Source organism: Pristiophorus japonicus, chromosome 6, assembly GCF_044704955.1.
Source record: "Pristiophorus japonicus isolate sPriJap1 chromosome 6, sPriJap1.hap1, whole genome shotgun sequence".
Lineage (NCBI taxonomy): Eukaryota > Metazoa > Chordata > Chondrichthyes > Pristiophoridae > Pristiophorus > Pristiophorus japonicus.
Window position 1 is genome coordinate 8,410,404 of NC_091982.1, and position 22,856 is coordinate 8,433,259.

The 22,856-nt window shown below is 46.8% G+C and overlaps 1 protein-coding gene across 1 annotated transcript in view; it reads left to right on the forward strand.

Annotated features, from left to right (window-relative positions):
• Window positions 1–22,856, forward strand: part of frmpd3 (FERM and PDZ domain containing 3) — a 252,699-nt gene that overhangs the window by 190,833 nt on the left and 39,010 nt on the right. The window contains exons 15-17 of the mRNA XM_070882527.1: window positions 4,098–4,233; window positions 18,595–18,992; window positions 19,095–19,554. Of these exons, the coding sequence (XP_070738628.1) occupies window positions 4,098–4,233; window positions 18,595–18,992; window positions 19,095–19,554 (994 nt within the window). The remainder of the gene's footprint in view (window positions 1–4,097; window positions 4,234–18,594; window positions 18,993–19,094; window positions 19,555–22,856) is intronic.

Sequence of the window (22,856 nt, forward strand, 5' to 3'; positions counted from 1 at the left end):
TCTCACCCTTATCCTGCTGTAAGTCTGGTTTTTCCTTGGCAAAAAGGGAGCAACTTATTACACTTGGTTGATAGATTTTCAGAAGCATCAGCATATTTATAAATTGGAGTGAAATGCATTTGTAACAAAATGTCTATTAAATCAAATCTGGGCCAAAGGAAGAATGCATTTATAGCAATTTAATGTTCCATCTTTTCTACAGCATCTATAATGCTTATAAATTCTATTTTCTGTGATGATCCAGTAATGGCATTTCTGGGCAATGCTACAGTGCCTCCTTGTTGCTATCTGTAGCGTTATTACAGTTTTGAATTATTGTGCTGTTATAGCCCTTTAAGGCATCTTCAGAAAAGGTTAATCTGTATTGGTGGGAGGGGGATTTGGATTGTGCTGAATGTTGGCTTTTGACATATTGCTGAGCCCACAGTAAGAGCAGCTGGGACCAAGGCACTTCTTCAGAGCTTCTGTGCAATGCCGAGCTTGTGCAAACGTCATTACATTGAACTAGAAATGGAATTGTCTTGGATCTACCACTGCTACCTCTATTCTGCTAAAATCCCAGCTCTGAACTATACTTTCAAACAGGCCAGAGTAGATAAGGTGGCTAAGAAGGCATACGGAATGCTTGCCGCAAATATCCCCACTGACACCTGGGAGTCCCTGGCCAAAGACCGCCCTAAGTGGAGGAAGTGCATCCGGGAGGGCGCTGAGCACCTCGAGTCTCATCGCCGAGAGCATGCAGAAACCAAACACAGGCAGTGGAAAGAGCGTGTGGCAAACCTGTCCCACCCTCCCTTACCCTCAACGACTACCTGTCCCACCTATGACAGGGACTATAGTTTTCGTATTAGACTGTTTAGTCACCTAAGGACTCATTTTAAGAGTGGAAGCAAGTCTTCCTCGATTCCGAGGGACTGCCTACAATGATGATGATGATGATATTACAGGAGCAGGGAGGTTATGCTTGAACTGTATAAAACACTTGTTAGCCCACAGCTGGAGTATTGCATGTAATTCTGGTCACTGTATTACAGGAAGGACGTGATTGCACTGGAGAGGGTACAGAGGAGATTTACGAGGATGTTGCCGGGAGTGGAGAATCTAAGCTATGAGGACAGATTAGATAGGTTGGATTTGTTTTCATTGGAACAGAGGAGGCTGAGGGGAGACCTCATTGAGGTGTATAAAATTATGAGGGGCCTAGATAGAGTGGATAGAAAGGGCCTATTTCCCTTAGCAGAGGGGTCAACAACCAGGGGGCATAAATTTAAAGTAATTGGTAGACAGTTTAGAAGAGATTTGAGGGGAAATTTTTTCATGCAGAGTGTTTTGGGGGTCTAGAACTCACTGCCTGAAAGGGTGGTAGAGGCAGAAACCCTCACCACATTTAAAAAGTACTTGAATGTGCACCTGAAGTGCCGCAACCTGCAGGGTTACGGACCTAGAGCTGGAAAGTGGGATTAGGCCGGATAGCCTCTTGTTGGCCAGCATGGACACGATGGGCCAAAATGGCCTCCTTCCGTGCTGTAAACTTCTATGATTCTATGGGCCTGAAATTCGTCGCACTACCGCCCACAACCGCCGAGCTACTGTCCAAAAGGTAGTGGGAGTGCGTAGAGGTTGGATGTTGGTGATGTTTGTATATATTGTTCATGTTGTTGGTGTTTAAGATGTTGCCTTTTGATGCTAAGTTTACTGTTTTTGAAAATGGTGTAAAATAATTTGCTTGACATGTTTGAATCTTCTGCCACTTTTGAATGTTGTACAATTCAATACAGATATTTTTTTTTAACCACTCTTGATCAGTGTCTAACTTTGAGATAATGAGGGGTATGTGCTGAGAAACACACAAATGTCCTTTAAATGTAGTGCAGTGTGCTAAAATTGTCAAAATCCCCGCCAGCTCCCTATTAATTGTGCTACTAAGCCACTGTTGAGCTCTCAATCTTTCCCGAGTCCAGGAGCCTACACCTGCCGCCGACTCCCACTACTGCCTGCTGCTCCCGTCGAGAAAACCGGGATAATCTCGTGGCTAATCAGCCCCAGCTGTAGTGGGCGGTAAAAACACAAGGAGCGCCCAGGTAACGGCAGGAGCGGCAGTTGAAGAATTTCGGGGCCTATGATTCAATGATTCTATCCGTGCAATGCTCCCAATGCATAGATGGTGATCGGAAAGTTAATGTGTTACAGATACTTTTTTCAGTTGAGACTTATTGCAGCCAGATTGCTCTCCAGTACTGAAGGAATTATACAACTCTCAGATTAATAAAACCATAAAATAAGCTCTTTGAAAACTATTATTTGAACACTTATTGCGTCAAAATAAAACGGCCAATGCATCTCTTAAAATAGCAGAGTTATGAGGCTGTGGAATTCCCTCTCAGGGTGAGTTGTTGATGCAGAAACAATGGCCCTAATTTCTCCAGACTCTCTGTCGCTACGCCACTGTTATTCAGTTGGAGCTGCGGCAGCATCGTTCAATATTAGATTGGATAGGTGGATGAAAGAAAAGGGGATGAAAGGACATGGGGACAAGGCTGTGATTAGGACCACTTGCTCGCTGGAGCGTAAACGCCAACATGGACTTGTTGGGCTGAATGGCCTGTTTCTGTGTTGTAACCTATATATTTCATGCTTTCTGTTGGGACCAGAATTTCATTGGTGGCGGTACATGACCAAGTGTGCTGGGCCGCTGAATGGCAGTAGTGGGCCGCTGAATGGCAGTAGTGGGCCGCTGAATGGCAGTAGTGGGCCGCTGAATGGCAGTAGTGGGCCGCTGAATGGCAGTAGTGGGCCGCTGAATGGCAGTAGTGGGCCGCTGAATGGCAGTAGTGGGCCACAGCTGGAGTTCAGGTCAGGAACATGGTTTGGACCGCCACAGAAAATATATATTTTTTAATTATTTCAATGTTAGAAAGGGGACCACTGGGGGAATTGCCAAGTTATTTCTGGGGTGGAGGCCTGTACCTCCCTGGACTAGCAATTTGTGGCCCCCAGGTGAAGGCAAATTCCCTAGCTGTGCCCAGAGTGGTATGGGCATTAAAATAAAGTAACTTCTTCTTACATGCCTGCTGGCAGATGGGGAATTTTGGTAGTCATGTTGCCTTGTTGCAACACGGCTGAATGGGATGGTCTTGATAGAAACATAGAAACGTAGAAAATAGGTGCAGGAGTAGGCCATTCGGCCCTTCTAGCCTGCACCACCATCCAATGAGTTCATGGCTGAACATGCAACTTCAGTACCCCATTCCTGCTTTCTCGCCATACCAGCTGGTCTTTTTCTATCCATCTTATTCATATGTTCTTGATCCCACAAACATTGGTGAGGTTAGCAGCAGTGATCCTAGATCCCTTCCTCTAGATTCTCGGCCCTAGTATGTCTGTCACAAAGTAGCCCAGTGGGCCACTAATCCATTAAGATACTTTACCTTCTCTCTTTCCCCATCGTGCCATCCAGTATTTCATCTAAGCGGACATTCTCCATATGTGAGCACAGACAGTGGCAAGCTATTCAAATGATGAGATGGCAGGCAGTATGTATCATAGCCAAGCTTAATCATGTAATCATGACATAATGTCCAGACACACACATATTTTGCAGCTGGATAGCCCTCAACGGCAGTAACATTGGCTAATGTTTTTTCTTATTAACTCGGGCAATATGGTCAATTGTAGATCGCCTTCTGCTGCCTGCCTGAGCTGTGCTAACCCAGTACAAGCCAGTAACTGAATCTCACACCTTCCTGATCGTTATAGCTCAGTCCTGCACCAGGCATTGCAATTATCCATGCAGTATTCAGTGGGAACCTAAAATACCTTCTGATGCCTTTGTTGAGTATAGTCAAGACAGAGATAGATAGATTTTTTTGAATATTAAGGGAATCAAGGGATATTGGGATAGTGCAGGAAAGTGAGGTTGAGGTAGAAGATCAGCCATGATCTTATTGAATGATGGAGCAGGCTCGAGGGGCCGAATTACTTCCTCTTGTTCCTAGTTCTTATGTTCTTATACTGTGCTGACAACAGGGCCACCCTCATTAACTCCATCAATACATGCCTGACAACATGCAACTTTAACCTTGATACTTTTTTTTCAGCCTATCGTGTTGCTGATGGAATCAACAGAAGCTGTAAACTTCGCTTGTTTGATAGCAGGTTATTACCGGTTATTCATTGATGCAAAAAAGATGATATTCTGCAGTGCCAACGTTCAGCCTCAAGTGAATAAGGCAGGTATGGTTGGTACAATTTCAATACTGAAGTTCCTTTGCAGCTAACAAGTCACATCTACGGATGAGGGTTACAATGAGCATATGTGTGTAGAAAGCTTTAACGTAACTCTAGCGGACTGATCATGTAGCTCGCAATGCCTGAAGCACCATAGAGTATCGGTATCTGATCCCCATATTACTGGGCGCAGAAGGTTCAGGCTACTCTGCAACTAATGGGCTGAGCACAGGCAAATGCAGGCGGGAAGCATGTAAGGCATGGGAGTCTGCGCATCAACTATATGCAAGGCTCACAAAGGCCTCAAATTTCATTCAAATTAGGAGCCTCACCATAATGCAGCTGAAATACCTGAACACACTCCAGCTACCTAATGCCCATTTTTAACAGGAGGCACACTTCAAATATTTGAATTTTCAGTCTAGGATGGATCTCTCTTTTGTATAGTGCTACCTTTAATTTGCAGCTCGCCTTTCAGGATACCCAGATAAACAAATTCTTTAATGAAAACTTTAATCACCCACTACATTAAAAAAAACAAAAAATGGCAGCACTTCAATGGCACCCATCATCCCTTTGCTGCCTGCTGGACCCGACCCACATGGCACTCCCATCAACTCATTTTCCCTCTGTTCTTCCCTTCTGGAGCCTTCAAGCTGCTGTACAAAAATAGAAGCCAAAGAATGTTCCCACTGGACCTGGAACAAAGATGACACTTAAACCTTTTTCGGCCATCATGGACTTTCTGGTTGGAAGCCAGGGTGGGCAGTTAAAATCATCTGGGAAAGGTACACTTCAATGCTCTCTTCCTGCTGACTTCAATCTAACCTGCTCTCCTGCATTGCTGCTGTTTCTGTCAGAAGTCATCAGGCCTCCATTCCACTGGCAGTTAATGCTACAATGGGCCTACAATGAGGTAGTTCAACAATTTCCTGTCCTTTGGAACAAGCACCAGTTCCCACCGAGTACTCAGCAAAGACACTTAAAACAGCTGAACCTTGAAAAGCAGATGAGTTCAGGCAAGGTCAAATCAGGCGCTTGCATAAAGTGCAAGGGAGAAAAGTTAGCTCCAGCAAGTCCCAGCATGGATAAAGGGGCTGGAGTGGGTGTGGGTGGGTGGGTTAAATGGGCAGAAATTCTGAGCGCGTCGGGAAGCCGACTCCAGCCCGTCGACTTCCGTGTTTTACTGAGGCGGGACAAAGAGTGGGCAGTCAGGCCACTCCCAGGAGGTGAGGCATTTTAAATATGTTAACGAGGCTCGAAGCCTCAGATTCAATCTGCGTTGCAGATTTTACAGTGGTCAGCAGGGTTTCCAGGGCCTTGGGAAACCCGTCAGCTTCAGTGACGGTGGCTCTTGGAACCGCAGAAAGAGTCTGTATCTGAATTTGATTTGCCTGTTATGTTAAAATGCTAATCTCGAGGAGCACACCTTGTGGGCCAGGAGGAGCAGAAGTGCTTTCTCCCCGCCCCCCAAGCTCCCTCACCATCAGACAACACCCCTTCCCCCTACAAACCCCTTCCCCCACGGTCAGGGACCAGACTCCACTTCGGGATCAGATCTCGCCGCCCCCCAGGTCGGACCTACTTGGTCCTGCGGCCTCTTCTGGTGTGTTTCCCAGCCGTCTGGAAGCCAAGCTTGTCAATCAGGCTGACTTCTGGGTGGGGAACCTGTCAGGGCCAAATGTCACTATGCGGGGATATCAAGACTTGCAGGTTTCCCATCCAAAACTCTGCCCCCACCCCCCCACCCCTCCACGCCTATGCAACCCGCCCCAGTAAATATCCAGCCCAATGATACCACCTCAGCATTAGAGATTCAGAAACCGCTTTGCTTACAAAAGGACAATGATGTTCATCAGGTTTGAGTTGGTAAGCTTTGTTTTAACATATTTATCCCGCCAGAAACGAGTCACACCCATCATTTTTGTTGTGTTTTGGCCGCTGCAATTGTTGTGGCGGCTCATCCTGCGAAATTCAGCATTTTTTTGAGCGGGGCGGAAGTCGGTCATAATGGGGGCAGAAGTGGGTGCAGGACGGAGTGACCATCACTAGCCGGGCGGAAGTGGGGGCAGGACGGAGTGACCGTCACTAGCCGGGCGGAAGTGGGGGCAGGACAGAGTGACCGTCACTAGCCGGGCGGAAGTGGGGGCAGGACGGAGTGACCGTCACTCGCCGGGCGGAAGTGGGGGCAGGACAGAGTGACCATCACTAGCCGGGCGGAAGTGGGGGCAGGACAGAGTGACCGTCACTAGCCGGGCGGAAGTGGGGGCAGGACGGAGTGACCGTCACTCGCCGGGCGGAAGTGGGGGCAGGACAGAGTGACCGTCACTAGCCGGGCGGAAGTGGGGGCAGGACAGAGTGACCGTCACTAGCCGGGCGGAAGTGGGGGCAGGACGGAGTGACCGTCACTCGCCGGGCGGAAGTGGGGGCAGGACAGAGTGACCGTCACTAGCCAGGCGGAAGTGGGGGCAGGACGGAGTGACCGTCACTCGCCGGGCGGAAGTGGGGGCAGGACAGAGTGACCGTCACTAGCCAGGCGGAAGTGGGGGCAGGACAGAGTGACCATCACTAGCCGGGCAGAAGTGGGGGCAGGACAGAGTGACCATCACTAGCCGGGCAGAAGTGGGGGCAGGACGGAGTGACCGTCACTAGCCGGGCAGAAGTGGGGGCAGGACGGAGTGACCATCACTAGCCGGGCGGAAGTGGGGGCAGGAACGGAGTCTCCGCCGCTGTTAGTCATCAGCGCCAGGCTGACGACATCATCGCACTGGCACATCACCACGTCTCTCCCCTTCAGTTAAAGGGGAGGGCTGCTGCGAACTCTGCAATTGGTTTAGTTCGGTCCACTGGGTCACCAGGGAGGGTTTTGGCCGGTCCAGCAGCCTCGCACACAAGAGGTGCTGCCTATTGGCAGCCCGGCCGAACCCGGGGGCATAATTGTAGGGCCGACCTGGCAGTTGGCCGACAAAAAAAAATAAGATGGGGTCCGCGGCAGTGCGCCCTCCCCTTTAATGGTGGCCGCACTGCCATTTCACACACCGTGCACCGACAGAAAAAGCTGTCAGGGGCACCAGCCAGCGGCTGGAAGACTTTTCCAGCTGAATTTTGCTCCGGGGCGGTGTGTGCTTTGATGACACATTTAGGAGGCTTCGGCAGCGTGGTGGAAGTGGAGGGAGCGGGACGGATATGGTCACTGCCGGAAACAATCCTGAAGAGAATTTTGCAAGCGTCGGTCAGTCTGCCGTAAGTCGGTGGCCATTCGACCCCGCCCTGTGGCCGCTGCTTTCCGACAGCCAGAGGCCTTATCGGGAGGCTGAATTTTGTCCCCTTAAAATTTTACTTTAAACCAATAAACCTGACAGCTCAGCTCATATTGCTTTCCTTTGTTATGCCTTGGCTAATCACTTATCGGGGTTTATATCATATAAATATTTAAATGATACAAATTCACAAATTGTGACAATTATCTATCTACAATATATTTTAAATCTGTGCACATTTCCTGTCAATTTTTTCCAATAAAAATTCTGATGTATGTATTTAAAATGGAAGCTGCCTACAGTAAACGTGTTACTCTGTAATTACGTCCTCCTGACAGTGGTTTACAGAGGCAGTTTCCAATATAAATTTTAGTCATCAACGGAAAAAATGGCAGACAATTATTTGAATGTGTTTCGAGTGACTCACTTTTGTTCAGTCAATGGAGAAAAAGTGCAAATTTACAAACATTTGGGAGAAGTTATACACACATGAGTGAGCCTGTGAGGTGAATCACTTGCATGCTATAGTATTCTTTCCATCAAATTGTTTTAAGTGGCTTACAGTAATAGTGCACCATTGTTAATGATTTCCTGGCAATAAGATCATTACATTTCAGCCAATCACTTGACAATATTATCAATTGTGTACGAGTCAGTAATCTCATCAAAGTTAACTGCAAAAGCAGACATTAAAAGAAATAAAAAGGAATCAACAACTAAGATTTTGTCACAGAGGAAAATATCTTCTGAAAAGCATCTTATTTCAGAAGGGGTTCTGCAAAACTACTAGTCAGTACTAGTGCAATTTTGAAGAGACGTTTAAAATCACTAAAAGGCTATCCCTACTGGACAAAAACAATCTGCCATTTTGATTCCGTACTGCAGGAGTGGCCAACCTTTCCAGTTCAAGAGTAATGAAAATAAATTTTATACCGACAAAACTTTAAAAATACATTATGTTGATATGCTCACTGATATTTGACACTGGGCCCATCTGACATGCTGCCCCCTCTCATTGGCGAGCCTCTCCTTTATTTCGGAAAACTTGTAGGCAGCTCGTCTGTTGTAGGCAAATGAGACTTGACCTTCAAAATGGTTCGAATCGGGGCAGACATTTTTCATCGGGGGACGGTCGTCCTGCACTTCAGTACCAAATTTCCACACACGTTAAAAATCCACCCAATATAGTCACCAAACTATGGGCTAGAACCTCCACGTTTGAGCTTATCGCCCAAAAATGGGCGTTATTTCCGGCGTGGGCGGTAAAAAAGGCTTTTCAGATCGCCGGCTTCTCGCCTATTCTCAAAACACTTCATTTACATTTTTGAAAATGGGCGTAACCGTGAGCGATATCAAATGGGCGGTAGCGTTAAATTTTTTTGACCTTCTGCCGTAAAGTGTGGCCATCCTTAGCAACGGCATGGCAAAGCTCGATTCCCGCGATTCAGGAGGTCGAGAGTCATCATGACATGCGCAGAAGAGGAGACAGAGAGAAAGGGAGCTCAGAGGGATTGAAGGCGTGTCTGGGTGTGGCGTGGCTGCTCTGGGAGGAAGGAGGGAGACTTTAGAGCTTCACAGCAGGTAGGCAAACAAAAAGTAGGTGTTACCAGCCACATATTTGATCGAATTTGCCCTATAATGGAGGGAGAGAAAGAGGCATCACAGCACGCTTTGGAGACTGATGCTGGAGAGAGCAGTGAGGTGGGAGAGGCCACAAAAAAGCCAGGAGGTTCTCGTATGAGGCAAATGCCTCCCTCCTGCAGGAGGTTGAGTCACGCTGGGGTGATGTGACACAGGGAGGGCGTAGGAAGCCCACCCCAAAGGCCGACCAGAGGATATGGACCGAGATAGCAGAGGTGGTCTCGTCGGCAACTAACGAGGTGCATGAGGGCAACCAATGCCGCAAACGATGGAACGACCTTGTGGGATCCGCAAGAGTAAGTATTACATTTATTTACATGTACTTATGTATTTATATAATTTGATTTGTAACAGTCATGAGTGACTATCAGCAGATGTGAGGTCTTGCACTTTTACCGGGAATGTTTTACTCAAAGCCTGCGGTCATGGTGTACGTCTTTAGGTAAGAATGATAATAATCATAATAATCATGATTACATCTGTCGGTTATGTGTTGTATCAATGTCTGTGACAGTACCTAGCAATGATCTCATGCCATGTCGTCCTTCACCTTTTACAGAAGAAGTTATCGACGATGAGGTCCATGCAGAGGCGAACGGGTGGGGGGCCACCAGTCCCCAGTGACATCACTGACATGGAGGAGCGGGTGCTCGCACTCGTGGGGAAGCACCCCCGGACAGTCACGGAAGTATCTGCAGACCCTGAAGTGATGCCACGTGAGTAAAGCTTACACCATTGCATGATGTAAAGTCAGTAGATGCCACACCCACTCATATCCGACCAATCATATGTGATAGATAATTTCTAAAAGTGTCATCGAAATAATGCTGGCCTAATGAAAATCATTGCAATCCACAATGTGTCGATGGTCATGAAATGTGGTGTCTGCGATAATTTTGAGAGCGGTGGTGCTTTTGTCGGCATATGTTGTGTGTAGCGCTGGACTCACCTTGTCACCCTAGCACCCCCTTTTCCTCTAACAACCTCATTTGTGTCTTGCAGCTCAGCCAGCAGCACGGCCCCAGGCAAGACCACAGAGGCCAGAAGGTGGGGGCGTGGGGCAGGAGTCGGCGGATGATCCCACTACATCTAGTGCTGAGGAACTCCGATTCTCGCCCGTCAATCCGCTGGGTCTATTCTCGACAGATGAGAGCGTGGACTTCGAAGAACCTGCATCGCCATGCTCCAGAACCCATTCCACCCCAAGGCCATCTATTGGTCCTCCGGTCATTCCCCTCCACTCTGGAAGTGCCGACCCCAAGCACCTCTCCACAAGGCACCCCATTTGTCCCCAGGACAGCGCCGACCCCGCGGAGGCCTTGTGGAAGCGGCAGGTCTGTTCCACGAGCGCGACATGACAGCGGAGAGATGATTCAGTTGTCCAGGAGGACTGTAGACACCGATGACCAGCTCATCGAAACTTTGCGGGGCATATTCCGACAGCTGACCACCATGTCCGAGTACATTCCACGCATGGCAGAATCCCTGGATGCAATAGCCACAGCTCTCCCAGTGGTCCCAGAGCAAGGCACTCCACCCCTGGGCTCTGCACTACCTCTGCGAACGACAGATGCGAGCAAGGACCAAGATCCTACTTCTGCATCAGAGAATGTTGCCCCCTTGACACCCCCCACTCCTGTACCCGTCCAACCAATGCATCTGCCTACATCCCCACCAATGAGGCACCGCCTGAGGAGCTCCTCGGCCAGGCGCCGTGGAGCGAGGAAGGGAAGGGATAGAGGTGGGGAGAAAAAAGAGGGGGTGAAGGAAAGTGAGGCGCATGTGCGCAGGTGATGGCTGTGTCATATCTCCATCTGGGTGTATGCAATTTGTTGCAATGTATGGGGGCTGGGGACCACGCTCCTGCTTTGCCTTTGTATTCTGTGTTGCTGGACATGTTGAACATGTGATTGATGTCAATGGTGGAAAAAGTGGGATGTGGGTGGGAGTTGGGTGTTATTGGCTGTGATACTTACGATTTCAGACCAATGTTGGTATTAAATATTTGTTATTGAACGTAACCTTGTTGCGCATTGTCTCAGATAGCTGGACCGTTACACACTGGTGATTCCTTACCGTGAAAGAGTTAAATACAACTTAACATCAATCAACGTAAGCTTTGCCTGGCACCAAGGTGATGGGCACCATTGATGTCTGAGCTGCACACACACAGCAGTGTGTCAGCCTTGTCACTCACACCAGCGCTCTTTCAGGCAAATCTTTCCGATATCAGCTCCTCACGTAAGAGTGGGATTTAACAAATGCCTGCTACACCGCTGGCGCCCGTCCCGGTCAGTTCCACTTTTTGTGGGCGTTTTTTTGAGAGGGTGATATTGTGGGCGATATGTGTGCGAGGTGGTGAAATTGACAGTGGGCGATCTCCATGGCTGCTAGTTTGGGTAAAAATGCTCTTTACGAGCAAAAACAGTCGTCGAGCGTTATTATTGAATCTCGGCGTTAAGTCCGTGAGGAAAGTAACGCTGGCCAATAATAGGGGTGTTGAAATCGTCCATTCTGCTGATTCCGCCCAAAAAAGAGGATTCCGCCCAAGAAGAGGAATGGTGTCATATCAACCTAGTAACTGGATTGACTGGAAAGCCAACCAACTCTATCAACTGTGCTCAATCCAAATGACTAATATTTTTTCTCGGCATTAAGAACATGGGGAAAGTAACGCTCGGCAATAAGCCGCGTAAAAAAGCTTGTCAGTTTCCATTTTGTGCCAAAATGGGCGATATCTGGGCGTTATACGTCATTTCAGCGGTTAAATAGGCGTTAAGTGGGCGTTAAGCAAGCAAAAAAAGTGGAGGTTCTAGCCCATAATATTAGGCATTTGGATTGAGCACAGTTGATAGAGTTGGTTGGCTTTCCAGTCAATCCAGTTACTAGGTTGATATGACACCATTCCTCTTCTTCCATGAAACTCCAAGAAGTTGCAATAAAAGTTTGCTTGTAGGTTCCTTGCTATGGGAGGGGAGGGGTGGGGGGGCAACATCCAGTTCTTCTGTGGATTAAGTGATCCCCAATCCAGAGTTCTACCTGTGGAAGACCAGTCAGGTGATGGGTTCTTCCAAAGCTTGATAGCCATTACTTTGTAATCTGATTCTTTTGGAACTCAGATCATGGTAAACTATTGTACCTTGCTGCTACAGTATTCTTTTTAAAATATATTATTTACATTGATATTTGTTAAAGTAGTGACCAGAACTTCTATGAAATTGCAAATTTTGTAGGAAAAAGGAAAAATATAAAAAATATTTGGCAATCATACACAGAGGCCAGCAAGCTATTTGTTATATATATAAACTTGTATTTACTCTGTACAGCCACCAGAGGGCTCATCCCCTGGAGTCTCAAGGGATCCCATAATCCCTTGGGAGCACAGGTATTTAAGGAGGCCTCACAGGTTCGAAAGGCACTCTGGAGACCTGCAATAAAAGACTAAGGTCACACCTTACTTGGAGCTCACAGTGTTCAGTCTGACTCTTTCTCCATATATAACAACTGGCGATGAGATACAGATAGCGAACCCAAAGATGCAGAGAACAGTGGGCATCCTGGAGAAATTCTCGGAGGGAGATGATTGGGAAAATTTTGTGGAGTGACTCGACCAATACTTCATGGCCAAGGAGCTAGATGGGGAAGAGAACGCTGCCAAATGAAGGGCGATCCTCCTCACCGTCTGTGGGGCAACAACGTATGGCCTCATGAAGAATCTGCTCACTCGATCGAAACCCACGGAGAAATCATACAATGATTTGTGCACACTGGTCCGAGAGCATTTAAACCCGAAGGAAAGTGTTCTGATGGCGAGGTATCGGTTCTACACCTACAATAGGTCTGAAGGCCAGGAAGTAGCGAGTTATGCCGAGCTAAAATTCCTTGCAGGATATTGCGAATTTGAAGGACATTTGGAGCACATGCTCAGAGCCTTTTTCATACTTGGCATTGGCCATGGAACCATACTTTGCAAACTTTTGACTGTAGAGACCCCAACCTTGAGTAAGGCCATAGCGATAGCCCAGGCGTTCATTGCCACCAGTGACAATACAAAGCAAATCTCTCAGCACACAAGTGCTGCTACAAGTACTGTGAACAAAGTGATGTTGTTTTTGAATCGCAATGTACAGGGCAGGTCACACATGCCTGCAGCTGCACGTCCATAGATATCTCAGAGTCCACCATCAAGGGTGATGAATGCAAGGCCATTAACATCTTGTTAGCGCTACAGGGATGATCATCGTTTTCATTCATGCCGATTCAAAGGATATGTTTGCAAGGGCTGTGGAACAATGGGACACCTCCAACGAGTGTGCAGGTGAGCTGCAAATCCTGTTAAACCTGAAAACCACCATATTGCAGAGGAGGACAGATCCACGGAGGATCACGACGAACCAGAGCCTCAGACCAAGGAGGCAGAGGTACATGGGGTGCACACATTCACCATGAATTGTCCCCTGATAATGCTGAATGTTGAACGAAATGGATTCCCGGTGCCAATGGAGCTGGACACGGCACAAGCCAGTCCATCATGGGCAAAAAGACTTTCGAAAGATTGTGGTGCAACAAGGTCTCAAGGCCAGTCTTAACTCCAATTCGTACAAAATTAAGAACTCACACGAAAGAACTGATTCCCGTAATCGGCTGTGCTACCGTAAAGGTCTCTCACAATGGAGCGATGCAAACGCTACCACTCTGGGTGGTACCAGGCGATGGTCCCACGCTGCTTGGCAGGAGCTGGCTGGAAAAGATATGCTGGAACTGGGACGACGTCCGAGCGCTATCGCCCACTGACGAAACTTCGTGTACCCAGATCTTAAACAAGTTCCCTTCATTGTTTAAACCAGGCATCGGGAAATTCCAAGGAGCAAAAGTGCAGATCCACCTAATTCCGGGTGTGTGACCCATCCATCACAAGGCGAGAGCAGTGCCGTACATGTTGAGAGAAAGGGTAGAGATCGAGCTAGGCTGGCTGCAATGAGAGGGCATCATTTCCCCGATCGAGTTCAATGAGTGGGCCAGTCCTATCATCCCAGTCCTCAAGGGAGATGGCACCGTCATCATTTGTGGAGATTACAAAGTAACTATCAATCATTTCTCACTGCAGGACCAATACCCACTACCAAAAACCGACGACCTCTTTGCAATGCTGGCGGGAGGAAAGACGTTCATGAAACTGGATTTGACTTCAGCCTACATGACGCAAGAACTGGAGGAATCATCGAAGGGTCTCACCTGCATCAACACGCACAAAGGTCTTTTCATGTCTAACAGGTGCTCATTTGGAATTCAGTCAGCGGCGGCAATATTCCAGAGAAACATGGAAAGCTAACTGAAGTCAGTCCCACACACACCGTGGTTTTCCAGGACAACATCTTGGTCACAGGTCGGGACACAGTCGAGCACCTGCAGAACCTGGAGGAGGTTCTTAGTCGACTCAACCGCGTGGGGCTCAGGTTAAAACGCTCGAAGTGCGTTTTCCTGGCGCCTAAAGTGGAGTTCTTGGGGCGGAGGATCGCGACAGATGGCATCAGGCCCACCAATTCGAAGACGGAGGCAATCGAGAACGCACCAAGGCCACAGAACGTGACGGAGCTGCGGTAGTTTCTGGGACTCTTGAACTACTTTAGTAACTTCTTACCGGGTCTCAGCATCCTGTTAGAACCATTCCATGTCTTACAATGGAAAGGGTACAAATGGGTTTGGGACAAAAGCCAAGAAAATGCCTTTGTAAAAGCGAGAAAGTTGTTATGCTCAAACAAATTGCTTGTGTTGTATAATCCATGTAAACGTTTGGTACGAGCATGTGATGCGTCGTCATATGGCATCGGGTGTGTATTGCAACAAGCTAATGATTTTGGGAAACATCAACCGGTTGCTGATGCATCCAGGAGTCTGTCTAAGGCTGAGAGAGCCTACAGCATGATTGAGAAAGAAGCGTTAGCGTGTGTCTATGGGGTAAAGAAAATGCATCAATACCTGTTTGGGCTAAAATTCAAATTGAAAACTGACCATAAGCCACTTATATCCGTTTGCCGAGAGTAAAGGGATAAATACCAACGCATCGGCCCGCATCCAGAGATGGGCGCTCATGTTGTCCGCATACAACTACGCCATCCGCCACAGGCCAGGCACAGAAAACTGCGCCGATGCTCTCAGTAGGCTGCCATTGCCCACCACGGGGATGGAAATGGCACAGCCCGCAGATCTAGCCATGATTATGGAAGCATTTGAGAGTGAGCAATCACACGTCACTGCCCGGCAGATCAAAACCTGAATGAGCCAGAACCCCTTATTGTCCCGAGTCAAAAACTGTGTGCTTCACCGGAGCTGGTCCAGTGTCCTAGTGGAAATGCAGGAAGAGATAAAGCCGTTCTAGCGGCGCAAAGATGAAATGTCTATACAGGCAGACTGCCTTCTGTGGGGCAATCGAGTAGTGGTTCCCAAGAAGGGGAGAGACACCTTCATCAATGACCTCCACAGTACACACCCAAGTATCATAATGATGAAAGCGATAGCCAGATCCCACGTGTGGCGGCCCGGTATCGATGCGGACTTAGAGTCCTGCATGCACAGATGTAATACATGCTCGCAGTTAAACAATGTACCCAGGGAGGCACCGCTAAGTTTATGATCTTGGCCCTCCAAACCGTGGTCTAGGGTACACATCGACTATGCAGGCCTGTTCTTGGGTAAAATTTTCCTTATGGATGTAGATGCATACTCCAAGTGGATTGAATGTGAGCTAATGTCGGCTAGCACGTCCGCTGCCACTACTGAAAGCCTGTGGGCCATGTTAGCCAGACACGGCCTACTCGATGTCCTGGTGAGTGACAACGGGCCATGTTTTACCAGTGCTGAGTTCAAAGAATTCATGACCCGTAACGGGATCAAACATGTCACATCTGCCCCGTCAGGCAGAGAGAGCAGTGCAAACCATCAAGCAGGGCTTGAAGAGGGTAACTGAAGGCTCATTGCAGACTCGCCTATCCCGAGTCCTGCTTAGCTATCGCACAAGGCCCCACTCGCTCACTGGGATCCCATCTGCTGAACTGCTCATGAAAAGAGCACTTAAGACAAGGCTCTCATTAGTTCACCCTGATCTACATGAACAGGTAGAGAGCAGGCAGCTTCAACAAAGTACACACCATGATAGCGCAAATGTGTCACGCGAGATTGAAGTCAATGATCCTGTATTTGTATTGAATTATGGACAAGGTCCCAAGTGGTTTCCCAGCACTGTCGTGGCCAAAGAAGGGAGCAGCATGTTTCGGGTCAAACTTTCAAATGGACTCATTTACCGGAAACACTTGGACCAAATCAAACTCAGATTCACGGACTATCCTGAGCAACCCACTTTGGACCCTACCTTCTTTGACCCCCCAACATACACACCAGTAGCAACCGACACCGCGGTTGACCACGAAGCAGAACCCATCATCCACAGCAGCCCAGTAGGACCCAACACACAAGGCAGCCCAGCAAGGCCAGCGTCACAGCAGCCCAACGAGGGCCCAACAAATGATTCAACAACACCAGCTTTCACACCGAGACAATCAACCAGGGCCCCAGATCGACTCACATTGTAAATAGTTACACTATTGACTTTGTGGAGGTGAGGGACGGGGCGGAGGGGAGTGTTGTTATATATGTAAACTTGTATTTACTCTGTACAACCACCAGAGGGCTCATTCCCTGGAGTCCCAAAGGATCCCATAATCCTTTGGGAGCACAGGTATTTAAGGAGGCCTCACAGGTTGGAGAGGCACTCTGGAGACCTGCAATAAAAGACTAAGGTCACACTTTACTTTGAGCTCATAGTGTTCAGTCTGACTCTTTCTCCATACATAACAATATTGTTTTGTTAAACTGAAAGAAATTGAAATCATAATTATTTACAAATACAGTATCTAGATAAGTGCATGTCGCAACAGTGACACGTATAGTGATTTTTAATTACAACATTTATTTTACCTGCAATTTTTATCTTACCCTTGAAGTAAAGAGATTTATTTTTCTAATTTCTGTCCTGAGTGACATCTTTACCCTTAATGCCAGTTTTTCAAACCCTTATCATATGTAGATTTGAAAATTTCAGCATTCTTAAATGTTCAATCACTTGTGGTGCTTTTTTATCCTGTACATCTGGTTATCTTAATATATTCATGTAGAGTATGGCTGGAACTGTGCCATTAATGATTGAGAAATTATTCACATAAATATTTTACGGGCATCCATATTCAGTGTGTCAGTTCAGAATTATAAACTAATATAATGCAAAGTGAAGTGAGTTTGTTACACCTAATATGCTGCTCATTGATGTGGGAGAACCACAAATGAATACATGATGCCTCAACATACATTAGTATGCTACACATGTATTTTATAATGTCAATTTCTCTGATATTGCAAGGTTTGGTCCAAGTGTAACTTACGGTACTGGTGAAATATGTCATGTAACTATTTAGAAATATATATCAATATGTATACATTGATATATATTTAGATATATTTTTAATGAAATGTGCAGTATTCAGTATTCCTCCTGAATTGAGCTGCTTCTTAACACTACCAATCATATCTGGGATGTTCCCCTCACCCTCAGTGGGACAGTGTTCCAATAGAAACATGACATGCAGGGCAATCCAAGGGCATTGTAATGATCCAGTGGACAAAGGCCCCCAAAAATTTTATAGGATCTAATCCTGAAAGTTACGCCAGAATTGTACCCTCTACTGCTGACCTCGCCAAGGTTTGTAAGGTAATGGGAAAGCAACTCAATTGCATGGGGCCAATGGGCACCCACACTGTTACAGACACATCTTGGCTGCCCAGAACTTGCTGTCAGAAACTTTCATTTTGAAAGAGAGGTGTGCAGGCTTTCCCCTAAGGCTCCATTTAATCTCCCTTTGTCTCCCTATGTAAAAGGGCTGAGCCAAAATGTTCTGGGGGCAAAAATCCCTATTTTTGGAGATCCAGACCACTTCCCTAGCCTGGAACCTCCTCCTCCTTTTTGGTGCCAACTTCGACCCGATGAGGCAAAGCCAATACACCTCATTTCACTCATTGTATCAATCTCCAGTCTTACATCAGGTCCCTTATGGGTGGGGAAGCAGGAACTCTCAGTGTCAGGAGCTCCTGTACTAGCCCTGTCCCCTCTCACATGTGTGACCTAGTAAAGGAGAGGCGAAAGCTCCACCTATTACAAGGCTGACCGGGATTCCCAGGCTAAGGTCAGGACCCAGTGTATCCAAGCGATTCAGTCAAACTCCTGCCTAAGTCACGACAGAGGTGGTGGTGAAATTGCCAAGGAAAGTCATCCAGTGGATTTTAACTGCTTATCTGCCTGGTTTCTGCCAGGTGGATAGGGTTAAAATCTTTTCCCTTCTTCCTTCTCAAACAGAAGAAGACAAGGATAATAGAATTTATTATTGAAGATGATGATATTTTTCCTTTTCGTTAACAGACTACAGAAATATACCGAACATTCTGCAACCAGAATGGACTATTTCATCATCGGGTCCGATACTAAAAACCGACGGCAGAGGTACAAGTTGTCCTCACAATCTCCTGCACCACAATGAGTCTCAGACTGCATGCAATCTGATGGCAAACTCCCCAGAGTCCAATCTGGTAAAATTTCACTTTTTACAAATGCAAGAAAGAAGAAAGGAATTTGAAAATCAAATCGATATTAATGAAAACCTCATCTTCTTTGAGGAGTCAAGACCAAGGACAAAGTCTGACCCCACACCAAATACTTCAAAGGCAGAGCAAAGAAATTCTGACATCAGGAGTGTTTCTGGGCAGCAAGGATTTCTGAGCAGGGGGAGAGCAAACACACTGGACAACCAGATGAAAATGGCAACTGCTTACACCACAGACCACCATAGCTGTATCTGTCCCAAAATCCCAGTGCAGCTATCCAGAGTGAATAGCGCTAAGATCCTTCCCATAGTTATCAAGGAAAATGATGACTTGCTTTGTGATGCTTGTAAGGTCAAAATGAAAGGTAATATTATTCCCAAAGGAAACAGTACAGAAAAATTCTTAAACTCTTGCAGCTACTGGGATGACGTGGTTGACCTGACAACTCTCCCTCTGCCAGGAAGCGATGAGGAACATGAAGAAGATGAATGCCATTCTCTACTTCCTACGTTGGCTGCTCCGCCCCCAGGCTTCAGGGATAATAGTTCAGATGAAGACGACTCCAAGCGAAGGAACGCTCAAAGCCTAGCATCCAGTCGACAGCCTTGTGAGATCCTCTTCAATGATATCCCAGTGTCACTAATCGACGGTGTTCAAACAAGGACTGTCAGGCACCGTGCCCAGGAACTGGATGATGCTCTGGTTTCCACACTCCAGGCCCTGGAAGCTTTAGCTGCAGCTGAAGAATGTCCACATAGTCAACCGCAAGAAGGTTCAGGTAACACCATTCTCAGATTATGGGTGAATTTTTCAGAGCTTTCAGTCCAAAAATTGAAATTCAGTCAGATCCCAATTCATTGGCCCGGCAATTCTGGTCAGAGGCTTCTTTCGGACGAACGCGTTCGACCAGAGAATTTTTTGCGAATTTACCTGGTGGCCCCGGTGGAGCGTGGAATTTCAATGGGGAGGCCTTTGCTTCCCGCGCTCCGAAGCGCGCTCCCGTCCTCCAGGTTCCCACGCAGAAGGTGCAGTCATGTGTGACTGCTCAGCCAATCAGATACAGTATTCCACAGCTTTCTCATTAATAGCAATCTACAAGTTCTCATTGCTATTAATGAGAAAAAAAAAACCCACAATAAACACCATAATAAAAAATAAAAAACACACCTCACATAATTAAAATTAATTGAAATTAAAGTTAACAAGTGTCTTATTATAGTTTAAAATAAACTTACCATAGTGGGCAGAGTTTTTAAACAATAAAATGTGTTTTTTAAATTTTATTTTATTATGTTTTTGTATGTTTTAAAACTCTTACACCTGTAAATGTAGGCTATGCGCCTGCTTTTATCAGATGCAAGAGTTTTGAGGACATTTGCTGGGCAAGACATGGGTAAATATCGCAGTCTTGCCCTTGCAAATATCCTCGCTCCCGAGATACGGAGGATCTGTCAAGCTGGAGCGTGACAGATCGGAAAAGCCGGTTTTCAGCGCATGCGCATTGTGCGTTGAAAACTGTTTTTTGCGATTCCTTCCCGGGTCCTTACACACTCCGTATGGACCCGGGGAGGCCGGGATTTCCAGGTCAATATTTAGCCAACATTTTTAACAAAATTGACAGTAAGTATTAAAGTAACTGTTCTGATACTTTGTCAAGCATCAGAATTGTTATGTCAAAGTGTTAATGTGCTTCAGGATTTAATTATAGCCATCCTTACAAAATGTGTTTACAGGTGACAGTTACAAAGGAAAGAAAGTTGAGGGACAGTACTATTTTTTTCAAAATGTTCTCTTTTTTTAATATAAGAAAATAATGGACTGACTATAAATTTATTTTACTATTTAAAACTCAATTTTATCATCAGCATACGAGAGTTTCTCTCCCTGCTAGGCCATTCTGGTGATGTCTATTACGGGGAGCATCTTCATAATAAAACCCCATTTCAGCAGTGGGGGTTGGAACTTCAAACCGACCTCAGCATCACTCTGGAACTGTTCGATCCCAGGAAACAATGCTGCAAGCACTATTCGATAACTGGGTTTTAATGGCATTTGAATTTTTCAGTGAATTCATCACGTCAGCGTAACATCACTCTCTACGTAAACGTTTTCTGCTGAATTTGCTAATGGTCTATATGAATCTTTGTGAGCATTCACAGCATTGGTGAGTACCATTGGTGAACCCCACAACATGCTGGGGTTTCCTTGGATCTGTGATAGATCTGCCGCTTCCCATCTCCCCTTGACAAAGAATTTCAGCTCGTGCTACACAGAATCAATGTTTTTTTGCTTGGTTAAAGGCAGAAATAGTATGTTAATTGGAAGTGACATTTTTAGCGCCTTCGCAGGAATGCACAATTTTATTAGACGCTTGAATACATAAAGTTGCAATAAAAGGAACTTTTAAATGTGTGCCACTTCAGATGAATGTTGCTGAACGAGCTAACTAGCTAGCAAACTAGGCTGCGAAATTCGGTAACTTAGCCCCGGTAGTTATGGCCATTTTTAAAATTAAAATGGCGGCCGCCTCACTCCGCCCACTTCCGGTTCGCTATATTGGAGAGGGCAGTACATGCGTGCGCTGGTAATATGCAGAATAGGCAGATCGTGACATCAGTCAGCCTATAACACTGATTTGATTGCCGACCTGCCATTTTTCACATCTGCATTCCATTCACCGCCCTCTCCTAAACATGCACAGCTGAACTTGCATTCAGCTACATGAGGGGACTTCAAAAGCACTATTTAAAGGGATACATCCAACTTGCAGGTAAGTTGATTATTACTTTTGTACTAGCTCTTGCAGAGTTTGTAGGAGTACTGGGTTGCTGGAAGACATTTTAAAAAGTTGTTACAGTGTGCAGGGAGTGCTACTCGACATTGGGAAGGCATTGACTGCTACTAGAAGGCCTCTGAGTACATCACTTACTCCCATTCATTGGGACTCCAGCTGCAGTTCTTCTCGGACTGCAGCATGACAGGGAGATGGAGCAGAGGCAGCAAAGAAGACGAACTGCTGCAGAGGGAGGGAGAGGAGGCTCTCAGCAGAAGGACTTATCTGTCATGTATGTAAACTCTATGTAACACCATTGCAATACTGTATATACTTAAGTAATGCACACCTTGACCACAGGGGATGAATTTGTGGGAGACACTCCTTACATGGTCATCCAGGTACATAAAGGGAGGTCCCACGCAGGGTCATCACGTTTCTTGGTCCTGTGAATAAAGGTTCAGGTCACAGAGCGACCTTGTCCATAGAATGTGCCTCGTGTGGGTTTTGTGCCATTGAGTAAGGACCTTGCATTGGCGACGAGAAACAGGAATCAACAACCCACGAGAATGGCCACCGGTAGCACAGAGGAACGGTACTGTGTTGGTGAGGACTAGGACGATTTCATTGAGAGGCTCCAGCAAAGCTTTGTCACGAAAGAATGGCTGGGAGATGCAGCGGCCGACAAGTGAAGAGCCCATCTGCTGACCAGCTGCGGACCGAAGACTTACGCGCTCATGAAGGACTTACTAGCACCCGAGAAACCGGCGGACAAAATCTTTGAAGAGCTCAGCAAACTAATCGGTGAGCACCTCAAACCGGTGAGCAGCATACACATGGCCCGACACAGATTCTATACACACCGACGTCGTGAAGGACAGAGCATGCCGGACTTCGTTGCAGACCTCCGGCGTTTGGCCAGCCTCTGTAAGTTCACAGACGCCTGCAGGGGGGAGATGTTAAGGGATTTCTTTATTGATGGCATCGGTCATGCAGGGATTTTCTGAAAGTTAATTGAGACCAAAGACTTGACCTTGGAAGTGGCGGCGTTGATGGCTCAGACTTTCATGGCGGGGGAGGAGGAAACTAAAATAATATACGTGCGCAATTCTGCCTCCAACACAGCGGGAGATCAGGGAGTCAATATCATAAACGCGACTCAGAGCCCCGCAGGCAGGCAAGGGCAGTTCGACACACCCCAGGCAGCAATAGACCCCAGAGTAGGTTTTCAACAGAGACAATGGCAGGCTGAACGGACATTTACGCCATCACAGTGGACAATGCGGTCCGGGATGGGGCCATTGACA